The sequence below is a fragment of the Anser anser genome (genome assembly GCF_964211835.1).
Source record: "Anser anser genome assembly, contig: HAP1_SCAFFOLD_714, whole genome shotgun sequence".
Taxonomy (NCBI): Eukaryota; Metazoa; Chordata; class Aves; order Anseriformes; family Anatidae; genus Anser; species Anser anser.
In genome coordinates, this window is record NW_028153840.1 from 1 (window position 1) to 19,426 (window position 19,426).

Genomic DNA, 19,426 nt, shown 5'->3' on the forward strand with positions numbered 1-19,426 from the left:
GAGGAGGGGGAATAGGGGATGGTTTGGGGTCCCCATGTCAAGGATGCGATAAAAGAGGGTGCGGGGAAATGCCCGGCGGCGGTTTTGGGGTCTCCCGTGACCATTTTCGGTCCCCGCCTTGAACAGGAGCTAGGAGAGGACACGGGGAGGAGGCCGGGGAAGGTTTTGGGGTCCGGGGGGGGCTATTTGGGGTCCCCGAGATGCAGGAAACAAAGGGAAACATTTCGGGGGGCCCGGTTCTGGGATCGCCGGGGGATTTTTGGGGTCCCCTGCGAGACTCGGGGCCGGCTCGGGGTCCCGGGGAGGCTCCGGCCTCGACCTCGGGTGGTCGTGGGGTGGCTTTCGGGGTTTTCTGGGGTGGTTTTGGGTTACTGGGGGCTTGGGGTGTCTGGGGGGGGGTTGGGTGTCTCGGGGAGGGGTTTGGGTGTCTCGGGGGGGTTTTGGGGTGCCCGGGGGGGGGTTTTGGGGTGCCCGTACCTCGAGGAGGAGGCGGAAGAGGCCGAGGGGGGGCGGGCGGGCGGCCTGCAGCAGGCGCCAGATGCTCTGGGCCTCGTCCAGCGTCACCTCGAGGAGGTCGCCCTCCATCATCAGCTCCTCCAGCGGCCGCCGCGCGCCCTCGGCCAGCTCCAGCACCGGGCCCTGCAGCCGCGGCAGCGCCGCGCTCAGCGCCTCCAGCTCTGCGGGGACACGGCGGCACGTGGGGGGGACGCCCCGAGGACCGGGGGGGCACCCCAAGGACGGGGGGCCACCCCGAGGACGTTATGGGCCACCCTGAGGACGTTACGGGCCACCCCGAGGACAGGGGAGACACGACGAGGACACTGGGGGCCACCCCAGGACGTTGGGGGACCACCATGAGGACCTGGGGGGTCACCCCAAGAAATGTTGGGGGTCACCCCGAAAACATTGGGGCCACCAGGAGGACACAACGAGGTCGTGGGGGCCACCCCAAGATGTTGGGGGACCCCCATGAGGATATAGGGGGCCACCACGAGGACGTGGGGGGACACCAAGAGGACGTGGGGGCCACCCCAGGATGTTGCGGGACCACCAGGAGGACACAGGGGTCACCCCGAGGACACTGGGGCCACCCCAAAAACATTGGGGTCACCCCAAGGACATGGGGGCCACCCCAAGGACACTGGGGGCTGCCCCAGGATGTTGGGGGACCACCATGAGGACATAGGGGGCCACCACGAGGACATGGGGGGGTCACCCCAAGAATGTTGGGGGGCACCATAAGGACATGGGGGTCACCCCAAGAACGTTTGGGGTCACCCCGAGGACACTCGGGCCACCCCAAAAACATTGGGGTCACCCCAAGGACGTGGGGGCCACCCCAAGGACATTACGGGCCACCCCGAGGACACTGGGGCCACCACGAGGTCGTGGGGGCCACCCCAGAATGTTGGGGGACCACCATGAGGACGTGGGGGGTCGCCCCAAGAATGTTTGGGGTCACCCCGAAGACACTTGGGCCACCTCAAAAACATTGGGGCCACCACGAGGACATTGGGGCCGCCCCAGGATGTTGGGGGACCACCATGAGGACCTGGGGGGTCACCCCAAGGAATGTTGGGGGGCACCATGAGGACGTAGGGGTCACCCCGAGGACATTGGGGCCACCAGGAGGACACCACGAGGACGTGGGGGCTGCCCCAGAATGTTGGGGGACCACCATGAGGACGTGGGGGTCACCCCAAGAATGTTTGGGGTCACCCTGAGGACACTCGGGCCACCCCAAAAACACTGGGGTCACCACGAGGACATTGGGGCCGCCCCAGGACATTGGGGGTCACCCCAAGAAATGTTGGGGGGCACCATGAGGACCATAGGGGTCACCCCAAAAACACTGGGGTCACCACAAGGACATTATGGGCCACCCCAAAAACATTGGGGTCGCCACAAGGACGCAGGGGGCCACCCCAAAAAGTTGGGGTACACCCTGAGGCCGCTGGGGGCCGCCCCGAGGACGTGGGGCCAGCGGGTTCAGGAAGGGAACGGGGCCGACAGGGGGGGGGGGGGTCCCGGGCCCCGTGGGGCTTCCACGGGATCCTCCGGGATCCCGTAGATCCCCTGGGATCCACTGCCCCCCCCTGCAGCCCCCCCTGCAGCCCCCCCAAACGTTCCCCGCGCCCCCACTCACCCGAGGGCAGGGGGCCGTTCTTCTCCGGGCTGGGGGCGTCACCGTTCTCCACCGAGACCTGGGGGGGGGGACACAAAAAGGGTCACGGAGAGGGGCGTTGTGCCCCCCCAAACCCCACAACCCCCCCCCCCAAACCCCACTACAGCAGCTCCATGCCCCCCGCCACCCCAAAAAGCGCCCCTAAAGCCCCTGTCGCCCCTAAAGCACGCCCCCGCTGTCCCTAAAGCCGCCCTGGCCAGCCCCAAAGGGTCCCCCCTGCCCCTAGAAACCCCCACCCAAAAAAGCAACCCTAAAGCCCCCGTCACCCCAAAAGCTACCCTAGGTGCCCCAAAAGCCGCCCCTGCTGCCCCAAAGCCCACCACCACCACCCCAAAGGGCTCCCCACTGCCCCTAAAAGCCCCCCACCCCAAAAGCCGCCCCAAAGCTGCCCCACCACCACCCCAAAAGGGCCCCACTGCCCCAAAGCTGCCCCCCCACCGCCCCCCAAAGCCCCCCACTGCCCCAAAAGCCTCCCACCAGCACCCTAAAGGGCTCCCCAACTGCCCCTAAAAGCCCCCCGCCCCAAAAGCCGCCCCCACCGCCACCCTAAAGGGCTCCCCACTGCCTCTAAAAGCCCCCACCCCAAAATCCGCCCCCTAAAGTCCCACCACCCCCAAAGCCGCCCCCAAAAGCCCCCCTGACCCCCAAAAGCCCCCCCCACCCCAAAAGGGCTCCCCACCGCCCCCAAAAGCCGCCCCTGCTGCCCCGAAGCTGCCCCCCCACCGCCCCCAAAAGCCCCCCACCCCAAAAGCCGCCCCTGCCGCCCCACCACCACCCCAAAAGGGCCCCCCCCGCCCCAAAGCTGCCCCCCCACCGCCCCCCAAAGCCCCCCACTGCCCCAAAAGCCTCCCACCAGCACCCTAAAGGGCTCCCCAACTGCCCCTAAAAGCCCCCCGCCCCAAAATCCGCCCCCAAAATCCGCCCCCACCGCCACCCTAAAGGGCTCCCCACTGCCCCTAAAAGGCCCCCACCCCAAAATCCGCCCCCTAAAGTCCCCACCACCCCCAAAGCCGCCCCCAAAAGCCCCCCAAACCCCCAAAAGCCCCCCCAAACTCCCAAAAGCCCCCCCCACCCCCAAAAGGGCCCCCCCCGCTGCCCCAAAGCTGCCCCCCCACCGCACCCCACTGCCCCAAAAGCCTCCCACCAGCACCCTAAAGGGCTCCCCAACTGCCCCTAAAAGCCCCCCGCCCCAAAATCCGCCCCCTAAAGTCCCCACCACCCCCAAAGCCGCCCCCAAAAGCCCCCCAGACCCCCAAAAGCCCCCCCAGACCCCCAAAAGCCCCCCCAGACCCCCAAAAGGCCCCCCCCCCGCCCCACACCTTGGTCTGCTCGTTGCGGCTGGCCTCCCGCAGCGCCCCGGCCCCGTCGCCGTGCAGGCGGTGCCGCAGGGCCGCCAGGCGCTCCAGGGGGGCGGCCAGCTCGGGGGAGGCCAGGAGGCGGCGCGCGCGGTCCTGCCAGGTGATGGCGCGCTCCGTCAGGCACTGCAGCGCCTCGCCCTCGGGCAGCCGCACCGGCAGCTTCTGCAGGGCCACCAGCAGCGCCAGGATGGTCTCGAGGCGCGGGCGGCGCGAGCGCTGGCAGAGCGGGCACAGGAACTTGGCGTCCCACTCCCACCACGGCGCCGAGGGTTTTTGGGAGGCCAGGCGGGGCCAAGCCACGCAGGAGGCGTGGAACCAGTCCCGGCAGAGCTGGCACTGGAGCATGCCGGGGGTGGGAGGCTGGCCGCAGACGCACGAAGGAGGCCCGGGGCCGGGAGCGGGCGGCGCGGGTTTTTGGGAGTTGGCGTGGCGCAGGCGCAGCATGCCCTCCTTCTCCTTCTGCTCGCCTTCCTTGAAGGCCACGATCTAACGGGGTGGGGAAAAAGGGGAAAAAATTAAATAAATAAGGGGGTGTAGAGCGAGGGGGAAGGGTTACGGGGCGCCCCGCGGCTCGCCCGGCCCCTCACCACGGCGCCGGGGTCGCGGAGATCCTGCGCCGACAGCCCCAGGCTCTCGGCGTCCAGCTTGTAGAGCCCCGGCTGCTCCTGCCGCCACTTGAGCCGCTTGCTGCTGTCGGAGCCGGCGTCGGCGCAGGGGCACAGCACCTTGGGGGGGGAGGAAATTAAAAAAAAAGGAAACGGGGCTGGACGCGGGGGTCCCCGCCCCTCTTTTTGGCCCCCCCGGCGGCGCCGTCACGCACCTCGAGCAGGGTGTAGCAGGAGTTTTTCTTGAGGAAGGTGCGGGAGGCTTTGTCCCGCCACGAGTGGGCCGTGCCCACCTGCACCTCGAGCTGCCGCAGCTCCTCCAGGCGCACCGGCAGGTCCCGGCCCACCGCCACCAGCCCCTCGAGATCGTCCAGGCAGGGGTAGTGGTCTCCGTTCTAGGGGAAAAAAGGAAAAAAAAGGGGGTGAGCCCCCCCCCGGCTAAGATAAAAGCACGGGGAGGGGGCGGCGGAGCCCACCTGGATCTCCTCCACGTCGGCGATCCAGGCGCGAGCCTTGGCCAGCGCCTCCTTGAGGGCCTGGATGTTGGGCAGCAGCGCCGGGATGTTCTCCGCCTCCTTGATGATGGCCGCCAGGGTGGCGGGGGGGTGCTTCTGCCTGCGGGGGAGGGTGGGAAATATGAGGAAGGGGTGAGGACCCCACCCCCAAATCCCAAACGCGGCCTCGCCAACCCCAGGAACGGAGGCGGACGAGCCCCAGCCCCCTGAAACCCCTCCTGAGGGACGTGGGGAGGGCTCCCGGGCCCTGTAACCCCTGAAAAGGGCACAGGGGGCAGCCCCCAGCCCCTTAATTCCCCCTCCCAAACCCCAAACGTCCTCCTGGGGGATACCGGGACCACCTGGAGGGACTCAGGGACCCCCTTGAGGGACTCAGGGACCCCCCCCAGCCCCTTAATTCCCCTTCCCAAAACCCAAAGGAGCCCCTGAGGGATACTGGGACCCCCTTAAGGGACTCAGGGACCCCCCCAGCCCCTTAATTCCCCCTCCCAAAACCCAAAGGAGCCCCTGAGGGACACAGGGACCCCCCTCAAAGGACTCAGGGACCCCACAGGCCCTTAATTCCCCCTCCCAAACCCCGAAAGGTCCTCCTGGGGGATACCGGGACCCCCTCCAGGGACCCGGGGACCCCCTCCAGGGACCCGGGGACCCCCTCCAGGGACCCGGGGACCCCCTCCAGGGACCCGGGGACCCCCCCCCGCCCCTTAATTCCCCCTCCCAAAACCCAAAGGAGCCCCTGGGGGATACCAGGACCCCCTCAAAGGACTCAGGGACCCCCTCCAAGGACTCAGGGACTCCCCCCAGCCCCTTAAATCCCCCTCCCAAAACCCGAAGACCTCCCTAGGGGATACCAGGACCCCCTCCAGGGACTCCGGGACCCTCCCCAGCCCCTTAATTCCCCCTCCCAAAACCCGAAGGAGCCCCTGAGGGATACCGGGACCCCCTCCAGGGACTCAGGGACCCCCTCCAGGGACTCAGGGACCCCCCCCAGCCCCCCTCACCGGGGGGGGGGCCGCATCCTGACCTGGCCTCCAGGCACATCTGGGCCTTCTCCTCCCAGCGCTGGGCGATGGTGAGCAGCTCCTGCAGCTCGGCCATGGCCACGTCGACGGCGGGGCTGGGCGCCACGGTGCGGCCGGCCTGGATCAGGCCCCTCATGACGGGGAGGGGGACGCGAGCGCGGGGGGAGCGCAAGGTGGCCGTCACCTCCTCCAACCAAGCGGCCTGGGCCAGCTGCCGCTCCAACCTGCGCCCCTCCGGGACCTCCACGCCGAGCCGGGCCCCCCGTTCCAGCAGCCCCCGTAAAGCCCCCGGAGCTGGGGGGGCCGCTCCGGGTCCCCCCGGGGGGGTCGCTTCCAGAGCCGCCCGCGCCTCCGCTTGGAAGGCTTCGACGCGTTCCAGCAGGGCCTGAGGGGGGAAAAAAAAAGGGGGGGGGGGACACAGTCAGCGCTGCTGACTTGGTGTCCCGCCCCCTGGGGGTTCCGGGGGGGTGGGGGGGACATTGGGGGGCCCCCCCGGCTCACCTGGACCTCCCCGATTTGGTGCATGACGCAGGGGAGTTGGTTCATCTGCTCCAGGAAGGCGCGGAGCTCCTCCACCGTCAGCGAGGGCGCTGGAAGCCTGGGGTTGTTTTGGGGCGGGAGGGGGGACAGGGGACGCGTCACCCCCCTGCTGCGGGGACGTGGGGGGGGCTGGGACCCCCCCACACACCACCAGGGTGGGGACAGAGGCGAACGGGGCCTGGAGGGGACAGGGCAGGGACGAGGGGACGTGGCACGAGCCTGGGGGCTGCAGGGGACAGAGCCAGGGGACAGGGAGGGGACAGGGCAAGGACGCGACGGGGACAAAAAGCCACCTGGGCACCGCAGCGACGGGGTGACAGGGGACGGGGAGAAACAGGACGGGGAGAAACGGGGCGAAAACGGGGGAGAAACGGGACGAGAACGGGGAGAGGACGGGACGGGATGGAGAGGGAAGGCAGGGGGGCTTCGGGGGGACACCGGGGGACACCGGGGGGACATGGGGGGACGCTCACCCGGTCTCCTGGGAGCTGATGAGCCCCAGGGCCTCGGAGACGCAGCGCTCGGCCTGGCTGAGGCAGCCCTTGAGGCGGTGCAGCAGCTCGTTCTCGGGGAACTTGCGCTCCCGCGCCTCCGACTCCAGCGCCCGCAGCTCCTCCAGCGCTGCCGGGGAGGGGATGGGGACATCAGGGCCGCGCTGGGACCCCCCCCGACGCCCCTAAAAGACCCCCCCCGCCTTTTTTTTTCCCCCCCCGGACCCCCCACTCACTCCGCTTGCGGCCGTCCTCCACCTCCAGGGCGATGCGCACCTTGTTGGCCCACGTGTCGAAGGACTCGGCGCGCACCTTCAGCTTGTGCAGCATGGCCGGCAGCTCATCCAGCGTGTAGCGGTACCTTTTGGGGGGAAAAAGGGCTTTTTTGGGTTTCCAGTTTTTTGGGGGGGAAGCATGGACGCTGTGGGATGCCAAGGGCTGTGACACCCCCAAACCCCCTTATGGGGACGCAGGGACCCGCAGCACCCCCAGACCTCAACCCCATCCCGCTATTTGGGGACACCAAAACCCACAGCACCCCCAAACCGTGCCCCAAATCTCCCTTATGGGGACGCAGGGACCCACAGCACCCCCAAACCGTGCCCACAGCTCCCTTACAGGGACAGCAAGGCCCAAAGCACCCCCAAACTCTGCCCAGGTGCCCCTTTTGGGGGACACAGGGAACCCCAGCACCCCTAAACAATGACCGTGTCCCCCCTTTTGGGGACCTCAAGACCCACAGCACCCCCAAACAGTGCCCACATCCCTCTTTTGGGGACACAGGGACCCGCAGCACCCCCAAACCATGCTCACGTGCCCCTTTTGGGGGACACAGGGACCCAAAACACACCCAAACCGTACCCAGGTGCCCCTTTTGGGGACACCAAGGGCCACAGCACCCCCAAACCATGACCAGATCCCCCACTATGGGTACACCAAGGCCCCCAGCACCCCGAAACCGTGCCCACACCCCCCTATTTGGCTACACCAAGACCCCCAGCACCCCCAAACCGTGCCCACACCCCCCTTTTGGGGACATGGGGACCCAGAGCACCCCCAAACCATGTCCACATCCCCCTTTTGGGGGACACCAAGGCCCAAAGCACCCCCAAACCGTGCCCACATCCCCCTATTTGGCTACACCAAGACCCTCGGCACCCCCAAACCATGCCCACACCCCCCTTTTGGGGACACGGGGTCCCAGAGCACCCCCAAACCACGTCCACGCCCGCCTCTTTGGCTACACCAAGACCCCCGGCACGCCCAAACCGTGCCCATATCCCTCTTTTCGGGGACGTGGGGCCCCAAACCATGCCCCCGCACCCCCCCAATCCCTCTTCTGGGGGACACGGGGCCCCAAACCACACCCCGCCCCCCTGCCCCCTTTTGCGGGGAGCCCCCACCTGAGGTACTGCTTGCTGCGGGGGCACTTGCAGAGGTCGTCCATGTGGTAGAGGCAGACGAGGCACTGCGGGCAGTCGTAGCAGGCCAGCGCCGAGAGGAAGCACGTCGTCTTGCACTTGTCGCACTGCCTCTCGTCGTCGGGCAGCAGCTCGAACGCTTCCCTCTCCGCCTCCGTGATGCCCTGCGGGGTTCGCGGGGCGGCTCAGCGCGGCCCCGTCCCCGAACGCGTCCCCCCACCCCCCGCCGTGGCGGTGTCCCCTCCCCACCTTTTCCAGCAGCGCCTTGCGGAGCTTGCGCTCCTCCTGCACCAGCACGAACATCTCCTTGTGCACGGCGGCCGCCAGGTTGAGGTCGAGCTTCTCGGGGCAGGCTGCCATCTTGCAGATGAGCTCCTCGTGGGAGAAGACGCAGTAGCGGCGCAGGCGGCGGTAGTGCTCGATGCACTGCCGGCCGGCGGGGAGCTGGGAGGAAAAGGGGGAACAGGGGGGGACACGTCACCCCAAAAACGCGGGGGGGGTGGGGGGCGGAGGGGCTGGGGTAGGGCGCGGGGGTTTAGGGGCGCGCTGAGGGGTTTGCGGCGGGCTGGGGGGGTTTAGGGGGCGTTTGGACCGGGTTTGGGGGGGTTTAGGGGGCATTTGGACTGGGTTTGGGGGGGTTTAGGGGGCATTTGGACTGGGTTTGGGGGGGTTTAGGGGGCATTTGACCCAGTTTTGGGGGTTTAGGGGTGCACAGAGGCATTTGGCCCGGGTTTGGGGGGATTTAGGGAGCATTTGGCCCAGGTTCGGGGGCATTTAGGGGTGCACAGAGGCATTTGGCCCAGGTCTGGGAGGATTTAGGGGGCATTTAGCCCAGGTTTGGGGGGATTTAGGGGTGCACTGAGGGGTTTACAGCAGGTTTGGGAGGATTTAGGGGGCGTTTGGCTTGGGTTTGTGGGGGTTTAGGGGTGCACGGAGAGGTTTGCGTAGGGTTTGGGTGGATTTCGGGGTGCACAGAGGCATTTGGCCCGGGTTTGGGGGGATTTAAGGGTGCACAGATGGGTTTGTGGCAGGTTTGGGGGGATTTAGGGGGCATTTGCACCGGATTTGGGGGGGTTTAGGGGTGCACTGAGGGGTTTGTGGTGGGTTTGGGAGGATTCAGGGAGCATTTGGACCAGGTTTGGGGCCGGTTTAGGGGTGCAGAGAGGCATTTGGCCCAGGTCTGGGGGGATTTAGGGGGCATTTGGCCCAGGTTTGGGGGGATTTAGGGGTGCTTAGAAGGGCTTGCTCTGGGTCTGGGGGGATTTGAGGGTGCACAGAGGCATTTGTTCTGGGTTTGGGGGGATTTAGGGGTGCACAGATGTGTTTGCCCCAGGTTTGGGGGGGATTTAAGGCTGTTTGGAGACTTATGCCCGAGGTCTGGGGGGATTTCGGGGTGTTCAGAGGCGTTTATCTCACATGTGGGGGAATTTAGGGGGCATTTACCTCAAGTCTGGAGGGATTTAGGGGTGCTTAGAGGCATCTGCCCCAGATTTGGGGGGATTTCGGAGTGCACAGAGGCGCTTGCTCCAGGTTTAGGGGGCATGTGGCCCAGATTTGGGGGTGTTTGCATTGGGTTTGGGGACGTATGAAGGTGTTTGCCCTGGACTCGGGGGGATTTAGGGATGTACGAGGGCATTTGCCTCAGTTTTGTGGGCTCTGGGGGCATGTGAAGGTGTTTGTCCCAGATTTGGGGTGGTTTTTAGGGGGATCCTAGGTTTGGGGGGGGGCCTAAAAATGTTGACCCCCGGTTAGGGAGGATTTGGGGAAGGTCGAAGGCATTTACCCAGAGTTTGGGGTGCTTTGCTGTGGGTTTGGGGGCAGATTTGAAGATATTTACCCCAAATTTAAGGAGTTGGGGGTGGCGCTGCCCCAGATTTTGGGGTATTTTTTTTCTGGGGGGCTTCAATGCATTCACCCCAGATTTAGGGGAGGTTTTGGGTGTCTGCCCAGGGTCGGAGGGCATTTTTAGGGGGGGTCTTCCCTACATTTAGGGACCACTTCACCTCAAAAACCACCTCCCACCCCATACCACAGCTCGCCATCGCCCTGCGAGGGAGGGCACGGCGCTCGCGGCGCCCCAAATCCCCTCCTTCTGGTTCACCCAACGTTTTGGGGGGGATCGCCCTGTTTTTTGGGGGGGATCACCCCATTTTTTGGGGGGCTCACCCAGTCGGCGGTGCAGAAGTTGACGGCCTCGGCGAAGTTGTAGCCCTGGTTGAAGCCGCTGTGGTACGCCCGCGGGAAGGTGATGACGAACTCGCCGGCGCACTGGTTGGTCCTCACGACCTACAAATGTGGGGGGGTGGCACAATATAGGGGATAAAACGGGGGGGGATTTGGGGACGCGGCGGGGCTCGGGGCCACCCCGATACTCACGGGGACGCCGTGGGCCATGAGGGTGTTGGGGTTCATGAGGGTGACGAGCTGGTGCAGCAGGTCGGGCTGGCTCTCGAAGAGCTCGGGCGTCAGCTTCTTCATCACCTCCTCCAGGTGCTCCGCCGCGAAGGACGGCACGCCGTACCACGTCTTGGGCTCGCCCCTGGGGAGAAAAAGGGGGGGGGCAGGGGCACCCCAAAACCTCCAGTCACCCCGCAGCGCGTCTTGGGACGGCCCCCAGGGGGGGCGGCAGCACCCTAAAAGCAGCCTTCAGCGTTTCGGGCTCAGCCCTTGGGCTTCCTCCTGCCCCGCACGACGTTGTGGGGTCACCAGCACCCCAAAAGCCTCCTCCGGCCCCATCCCACGTGGTTGGCTCACCCCTGAGGGAGCAGCAGCACCCCAAAAACTTACTCCCATTTCTTCACCTTGTCCCTGAGTGGTCAATAGCAACCCCAAAAGCCTTTCCTTGCCCCATCCCACATCTTGGGACGGACCCTAGGGGGTCAACAGCACCCCAAAAATCTCCTTCCATACCTTGAACTTGTTTCTGGGGATCAATAGCACCCCAAAAGCCTCCTTCCATACCTTGAACTCGTTTCTGGGGGATCAACAGCACCCTAAAAACCTCCTTCCATAACTTGAGCTCATCCCTGGAGGGTCAACAGCACCCCAAAAATCTCATCCCACACCTTCTGCTCACCCCTACGGGGTCAATAGCACCCCAAAAGCCTCCTTCCGTATCTTGAGCTCATCCCTGTGGGGTCAACAGCACCCCAAAAACTTACTCCCGTATCTTGAGCTCGTTTTTGGGGGGTCAATAGCACCCCAAAAGCCTCCTTCCGTATCTTGAGCTCATTCCTGGGGGTCAACAGCCCCGCAAAACCTCATCCCACCCCTTCTGCTCATCCCTGAGGGGCTCAAGAGCACCCCAAAAGCCTCCTCCTGCCCCCCCCGAGCCCCCCTACCAGTGGAGGTAGTGATGGAGTAGCTCCTGTGGTCCTCGATGTGCCAGCAGAAGGCGGAGAAAACCATGCCCACGTAGAGCCAGGGCACTTCATGCCCGAGATGTCGGCGTTGATGTGGCACAGCACCGACTGCTTCAGCACCGGCATCACGTTCAGGTTCCAGCCGCTGCCGGCGTACTCCTGCGGGGGGAGGGACGGTGTCACCCCCACGTTGGGGACAGCATCGCCCCCCCTCCGCGGGGACAAACGGGGACCCCCCCCCTTTCACCTCCTCCTCGGGAGAGAGCTTCCTCTTGCCGTCGCTGATGGGGAAGCCGCTGCCGAATTCCTTGGAGTGGATGTCGGCGCCGTACTCCACCGTCACGTCCTCCTCGATGCTGTTCACCAGCCGCCAGAATTCCTTCTCCACCAGCTCCGTGGGGACCATCTGGGGGGGGACGGGGGACACGCACGCGTCAGGGACAAAACGGGGGGCTCGGGGGGGGTCCCCGATGCCCCGCGCAGGGTGTGGGGACTGACGTGGACGGGCATGTTGAAGTAGTCGGCCTTGAAGGAGTCGGCCATCTCGCCGAAGCTCTGCAGCGTGTACTCCCGCGTCGCCTGCTCGAAGCCGAAAGCCTCCGGCGGCCGCTTGCATTCCTTTGGGGGGGGGGAGAGACGGGGGGGCTTGGGGTGGGGGTCTCTGACCCCACAGAGGGAGCACGAGTCCCCCAGCCCCACAGAAGCGATAAAACAGGACAAAAAGGGTTCCTCGGCCACGCGTGCGGGACGGGTCCCGGCTTTCGAAGCGGACGCGACGCGGATTTCTCGGTCCCCCAGACGGAAGGGGACGTGAATCGGGGGTCCTCGGCCCCACAAATAGGATGCGGGGTCCCGAACCCGCAGAAAGATGGGCTAAGGAGAGATTCAGGGGTCCCTGGTCCCGCAAACAGGACGCGCGGGTGCTGGCCCCGCAGAAATACGCGACGCGCTGCGGTCTGGGAGGCCCCAGCTGCGCAGAGGGCACGCGGGGGTCCCCAACCCCGCAGACGCAACACCCTCTGGGGGTCCCCAACCCCGGCGACGTGACACGGGGGTCCCCCGGCCCCGCAAATACGGGGTCTGGGGTCCCCAGCCCCGCACGCGGATGGGGAAGGCTGCGAACTGCGGGGTGGGGGAGCCCCTCGGACACGACACGGGGGTGCCCGTCCCCACGCAGAGATGGGACGCGGCGGGGACAAGGGGGGGGTGTGACCCCGCGCCCCCCCCTTACCGCCATGACGCATTTGGGGCAGCGCCAGATGCCCTTGGGGATCTCGGGCAGGGGCGGCAGGAGGCAGAAGATGTGGTAGTTGTCGTCGCAGCCGTCGCACAGCAGCAGCTTGTCGTCCTCGTCCCCGCGAGCAGATCCGGCAGATGTACGAGTCCACCTGGCGGGACGCCGCCAAGGGGTTAGGGGGACGGGGAGGGGGTCCCGGCCCTATTTGCGTGTCCCCCCCCGAGCTTTCAAGCCCCACTTACGAACTGGCTGTTGCTGTGGCTGCGGCGCAGGCGCATGGTCATCTTGGTGCAGGCTCGGGGCTGTGCCGCAGCTCCTCCTTGCCCTCCAGGTAGGCGCGGGGCGACGCCGGCTCCACCTTGGCCTCGGGCCCCGCCGGCTCCTCCTTCACCACCACGGTCGGGGGGCACTCGGGACCCTCTTTATCTGCGGGGCGATACGACGGGGGGTGGGGGGTCACAAAGCCGCCCCCCGGTAACCCCCCGGCCCACCCCATCGCTCGCTGCCTCCGCCCCACGGCACCTTTTTTCCGCAGGGTCTTGTCTTTGGCCACCAGCCCCAGCCCCAGCATCTTGGGGCCGGCCCCGTAGATCTGCAGCTTCTTCAGCTCCGGGTTCTTCTCGATGTCCTCCTCCGTCGGCTCGGGCTGCGGGACAAGCATCGGGGCGGGGGGGCTCCCTAAAAGCTCGGGAGGGGGTTATTTTAATTTTTGGGGGGGGGTCGGGGCGGGGCGGGGGCGCTCGGGGAAGGGCTCACTCCTGCTGCAGGCGCTTGGCGCGCCGGCCGTAGCTGTTGAACTTGGAGGCTGGACGGATTGGCGCAGCGGGATGCTGTGGGGCTTGTACTCCCGGTCCTTCTCCTCGCTCTCGAACGGCCTCGTGTTGCACTGCTGGAGGGACGGGGCCGTCAGCGGGGACCCCCCCGGTTCTAAAATCCCTCCCCCCGGTTCTAAAATCCAACCCCTCCGGTTCCAAACCCCCCCCCCCCCCAAGGTTCTAAATCCCCCCCCCCCCCCCCAGGTTCTAAATCCAATCCTCGGTTCTAAAATTCCCCCCCCAAGGTCCTAAACCCCCCCCCCCCCCCCCAAGGTCCTAAAATCCAACCCCTCTGGTTCTAAATTCCCCCCCCAAGGTGCTAAACCCCCCCCCAGGGTTCTAAACCCCCCCCCAGGGTTCTAAAACCCAACCCCCCCGGTTCTACACCCCCCCCCCCCCAAGGTGCTAAAACCGCCCCCAAGGTGCTAACCCCCCCCCGGTTCTAAATTCCCCCCCCCAAGGTCCTAACCCCCCCCCCCCCCAAGGGTTCTAACCCCCCCCCCCCCCCAAGGGGTTCTAAAATCCCCCCGCAAGGTCCTAAACCCCCCCCCCCAAGGTCCTAAACCCCCCCCCAAGGTCCTAAACCCCCCCCCCCCAGGGTCTAAATCCAACCCCTCCAGTTCTAGATGCCCCCCCCCGTTCTAAACCCCCCCCCCCAAGGTTCTAGATGCCCCCCCCAGGGTTCTAAAATCCAGCCCCTCTGGTTTTAAATTCCCCCCCAAGGTCCTAAACCCCCCCCACCAAGGTCCTAAAACTCCCCCTCCGGTTTTAAACCCCCCCCCCAAGGTGCTAACCCCCCCCCCGCGCCCCCCGCGCCCTCACCACCAGGTTGGCCCCCGACTGGTACATCTCGTAGGGGTAGATGATGCGCTCGTAGGTGGGCGCGCAGCAGCGAGCCGATGTTCTTCCCCGACGGGTAGGCGAGGCGCTGCGCCACCCGCGCCCACCGCCGGTCCTTGCAGATGGCCTCGTAGCCCCCCTCCTCCATCACCACCTGAAAACGAAGCCGGGGGGGGGTTACGGGATGTTTGCCCCCCCCCCCCCCAAAAAAAATCCCCCCCCCGGACCTTGCTGAGGCTGTAGAGGTCGAGGATTCGCCGCTCCACGTTGGGGATCTTGAGCGAGGAGCCCTGGATCTCCCAGAACTTGGCGATCTGGTCCAGGTAGTTCAGCTTCACCCGGGTCTGCGCCTGAAAACGGGAAGGGGGGGGGCACGGGGGGGGGCGTTCAGGGCAGTGTGAACCCCCCTAAAAGCGGCCTTGGGGGGGGGGGGGCACGGCGAGGCCCCCCCCGCGCTCACCTCCAGCTCGTTGAGGCGCTGGATGCGCGGGGTGAACCTGAAGTTGTCCACCTCCACGGCGAAGGGGGCTGCCAGTCCTGGGGGGGGGCACGCAATTAAAATGGGGGGGGGGTTAACAGCCGGAGACCCCCCCCCCCCACAACCGCTCCTGTGTCGGGGGGGGGGCGCGGGATGGCCGCAAAGCCACAGCGACCCAGCGGCACCAACCCTTGCACGGGGCGACCCCCCCCAAAATTGATGGGATGGGGGGGGGGCGCTAAAATTGCTGGGGGGGGCACACAGGGCTGCGTGCACCCCAAAATGGAGGGGACACGGTGGGGGGGGCGGGGGGGGGCACACACACACGCGTACACACACCGGGGGGGGGGGGCGGTGACGCCAGCACGGCCGGGCCCGGCCCTCCCCGGAAGCCGTTCCCCACCCGCCGGGCTCGTGGGGGGCCCCCCCCCGAAAAAAAAAAACAAAACCACCCCGCGAGCATCGTGGGGACCCCCCCGCACCCGAAACGGGACGGGGGGACACAAAAGGACCCCCCCCCGCGTTAACGCCGCGGCCGTAACCCCCCCCCCCCCCCCAAAAACAGGAAGCGACCAACGAATGGGGGGGCGATGAGCGCAGCGGGGGGCTCGGAACTTTGCCCCCCCCGCATTTTAGGGTCCCGTCCGTCCCCCCCCCCCTTTACAAGGGGACCCCCCGCCGGCCCCCCCCCGCCGCTCGCCAGACAAAGGCTCGGCGCTGGCAGCCATATTGGCCGGGGCACTGTTGTTGTTGGGAGGGCCGGCGCTGGGGGGGGGGCCCCCCTCAATGCCCCCCCCCCACCATTTAGCACCCCCCCCATAATCCTAAAATCACCCTTCCACCCCCCCCCCCCCCCCAAAAAAATTCCCGTAACGCACAGCTCGGGCGTTACAGGGGGGGAAATGCGCCCCCCCCCCCCCCCCCAAACAGCCACACTGGGGGGGGGCACACATACACATGGCCCCCCCCCGGCATATTTAGGGTATTTAGAGCCCCCCCCCTCCATATTTACCCCCCCCCCGTGATATTTGCCCCCCCCCCAATCACTGTGGGGTTATTTACCCACCCCGATGGGTATTTACACCCCAGCACATGGGGGGGGGGGGCAATTACCCCCCCCATGGCGGGGGTGGGGGCAATTACACTCTCAAAATAAATATTTACCCCCCCCCCGAACAAAATTCCCCCCCCCCAAATAAAATTAAACAACCCCAGGGGAGCAGCTGCCCCCCCCCGTAAGGGAATATAACCCAAAGGGGGGTAGAAAGTTACCCCCCCCAGGGTATTAACCCCCCCCCGGGTATTTACCCCCCCGGGGGTATTTACCCCCCCCCCGGGGGTAAATAACCCTTCGGGAGGGGGATTCCCCCCTAAAATCTATAAATGACCCCCCACAGGGACAGAACCCCCCAAAAAGATTAACCCCCCCCCCATTTCGGGGTTAGAATCAGTCTAAAAAATGTAATTACCCCCCCCAAAAAGGTAACGATCCCCCCCCCAAAGTAAATACCCCCCCCCAAAGTAATTGCCCCCCCCCAAGAGCTAACGAACCACTGAATAAAGTTATTGCCCCCCCCCCCCGAAAAAAAAGGTAACGAACCCCTAAAAAAAGTAATTACAGCCCGAAAAAAGGGAACGAAGCCCTGAAAAAGTCACTGCCCCCCCCCCCAAAAACTAATGGACCCCTGAAAAAGGTTATTGCCCCCCCCAAAAGGGCAATTGCCCCCCCCCAAAGGGGCAACTGGCCCCCCCAGGGGGTGAGTTACCCCCTCCAGAAGGGGGATTGCCCCCCAAAAAGGGTAACTGCCCCCCCAAGGGCAATTACCCCCCCCAAGGGGTGAGTTACACCCCCAAAAAAGGGTAACTGCCCCCCCGAGGGGGAGTTACCCCCCCCAGAAGGGGGATTACCCCCCAAAAAGGGCAATTGCCCCCCCGGGGGGAAGCTACCCCCCCCAGAAGGGGGAATTACCCCCCCCGAAGGGGAATTACCCCCCCAAAAAGGACAATTGCCCCCCCAGGGAGTGAGTTACCCCCCAAAAAGGGTAACTGCCCCCCCCCAGGGAGCGAGTTACCCCCCTAAAAAAAGGGTAACTACCCCCCCCAAGGGCAATTACCCCCCAGGGGCTGAGTTACCCCCCCAAAAAGGGTAACTGCCCCCCCCAAGGGCAATTACCCCCCCAAGGGGTGAGTTACCCCCCCAGAAAGGGTAACTGCCCCCCCCAAGGGCAATTACCCCCCCAAGGGGTGAGTTACCCCCCCAAAAAGGGTAACTGCCCCCCCCCAGGGGGTGAGTTACCCCCCCAGAAGGGCGATTACCCCCCAAGGGGCTGCACCCCCCTGCCCCGTACCCCCCCCAAACCCCCCCCAGGACCCCCCCCAAACCCCCCAAACCCCCCCGTGCCCCCCCCCCCCCAATAAAAGAAGCCCCCCCCACTCACGGCGGGGGCCGGATCTTGCAGATGCCGCTCTTCTCGGCGATGGGCCGGATCTTGGCGATGTACCCCAGGGGTCGCTGAACTCGGCCCAGCTCGGCTCGAACACCGGGCACTCGGGGGGGGGCAGGAAGTCCTCGGGGGCTCCAGCTCGCCGGGGAGCCCCCCCCCGGCTCCCCCCCCGCCCCCGGCGAACCAGCTCGCCCCCAGTCGCCCCCGAGGGCCGGCGGCGGCGGGGGGGGCAGGACGCCCCGCTGGGCCCCCCCGAAAGGCCGCCGGGCCTTGGGGGTGGCGGCGCCGCCGTCGTCGGCCCCGGGCCGCCCCCCCCGCCGCCGCCGCCCCCCCGCTCCTCGGAGGCCTTGCGGGGGCTTCGCTCGTCGGCGGCGGCGGTGGAAACGAGGGGGGGGCGCCCCCCGGGCCCTTTCCCTCCGCCCCCCCCGGGCCCGGTTTTCCCCCGCGGCTCCCCCCGGCTTTAGGCCCCCGCGGAGCCGCCGCCGGCCTCTCGTCCCCGCGCCGGCCTTGCCAGGAGGAGGAGGCGCCGAAGGAGGCCGAGGCGGGGGGGGGGGGCACCCCGACTCGGGCTGCTGCTCCGCCGCCCCCCCCCTCCCCCCCCGCCGCCTTCCTCCCCCTCCTCTTCCTCGCCCCCCTCAGGCGCCGGGGGGGTGCCCCAGGGCGGAGACCCCCCGCGGCCGGCCCCCACTCGGCCCAGCCGCCCCCCCCCCGCTGCTGCTGCTGCGGCTCCTGCTGCTGCTGCTCCCCTTCCTCCATCCTCCCCGCCGCCGGGGGGCCCTCGCCGCCGGGGGGGAACCCCTCACGGGGCCATGGGGGCCCCCTCACCGGCCTGCCCCCCCCCTCCTCCCCGCCGCCTCGCCCCCGGTGCCGGGGGGGCGAGCGCAGCCGGCTCCTTCCCCCCCGCCCCCCCTTTCCCTCCTCCCTTACTCCTCCTTCTCCCCGCCGCCTCGCCCCGGGGAAGCGGCGCCCGCCGGCCCCGCTCTCCGCCCGCCTTCAAGCCCGAGCCTGCCCGGTCCCCCCGGCCGGGCCGCCGCCGCCATTTTGTGTTCCCTCCTCCTCCTCCTCCCTCCCCCCCCCCTCCCCGGCCTCCCCCGCGCACTGCGCAGGCGCGCACGCCGCCGCGGGAGGTGCTGCGGCTCGCCTCGCGGAGACGTGTCCTTCCGCCGCGCGAGGGGAAGTACGGAGGGGGGGGGCCGAGCGCCGCGCCGCCGCTGCTGGCTCCGAGGGGAGGAGGGGGAAGAGGGAGGGGGGCTCCGGCCGAGGAACGGCTGGCGGAGGGGCGGCGGGGGCGGGAGGAGCGGAGAGGAAATAGTCCCTAGCCCCGCCCCCTCCCGGCGGCGGAGGGATCCTCCCCTCAAGGCTCGCTCCGCCACTGGGTCAGCGGAGGCGCCGGAGCTTCTTGCGCACGTTTAAAGGAGCGCAACGCGCATGCGCCGCCCGGGGGAGGGGCGGGGCGGGGCTGCGGCGTGCGGTGGCCACGCCCACGTGGGCGTGGTCTGCGAAAGGCCCCGCCCCCGAACCGTGCGGCCCCGCCCCACGGCCCCTATAGGCCCCTATGGGCCCCTATGGGCCCCTATAGGCCCCCTATAGCCAACCCCCCCATAGGCCCCTATAGGCCCCTATAGACCCCTGTAGGCCCTTATAGCCCCCCCCCATAGGGTCTATAGACACCACCACCACCACATAAGCACCTATAGGCCCCTATAGACCCTATGGGCCCCTATAGATCCGCAGCCCTGCAGCCCCAGAACCCCAACACCACGTCCTATAGCCCCTGGTGCGCTGTTACAGCCCCTATAGCCCCCAGGCCCCAACCCCATAGCCCCTATAGCGCCCGGGTCCTTATAGCCCCATGACCCTATAGCCCCTTCAACCTATAGCCCCAGAGACCTATAGCTCGTATAGCCCCGTTACACCCCACAACAACCCCAGCATGTCTATAATCCCAGCCCTCTATCACACCAGGCCCCTATAGCCTGGAACCCTCCTGGCCCTTACGGCCCTACAGTCCCTTCAACGTATAGCCCCACAGCCCTATAGCCCCTACCACAGCCCCCATAGCCCCATTACACCCTCCCAACCCCCCGGCATGTCTATAATCCCAGCCCTCTAC

The 19,426-nt window shown here is 67.0% G+C and overlaps 1 protein-coding gene across 1 annotated transcript; it reads right to left on the reverse strand.

Moving 5' to 3' along the window:
- Positions 1–114: 114 nt before the first annotated feature.
- On the reverse strand, positions 115–18,150 carry LOC310891363 (lysine-specific demethylase 5C-like). The gene is given in 37 exon segments (XM_083853620.1): positions 115–677; positions 2,147–2,204; positions 3,505–4,029; positions 4,131–4,268; positions 4,364–4,543; positions 4,625–4,763; positions 5,688–6,070; positions 6,187–6,283; positions 6,699–6,846; positions 6,953–7,077; positions 8,120–8,301; positions 8,387–8,581; positions 10,304–10,423; positions 10,514–10,676; positions 11,479–11,491; positions 11,494–11,565; positions 11,568–11,658; positions 11,747–11,905; positions 11,998–12,117; positions 12,731–12,860; positions 12,862–12,887; positions 12,979–13,031; positions 13,034–13,162; positions 13,259–13,382; positions 13,492–13,538; positions 13,541–13,622; positions 14,374–14,427; positions 14,429–14,545; positions 14,619–14,741; positions 14,852–14,913; positions 14,916–14,928; positions 17,308–17,309; positions 17,312–17,374; positions 17,377–17,763; positions 17,766–17,935; positions 17,937–17,988; positions 17,991–18,150. Coding segments are annotated over 37 exon segments (5,169 nt in total). The 5' UTR covers positions 18,070–18,150; the 3' UTR covers positions 115–129.
- Between the last annotated feature and the right edge of the window lie 1,276 nt (positions 18,151–19,426).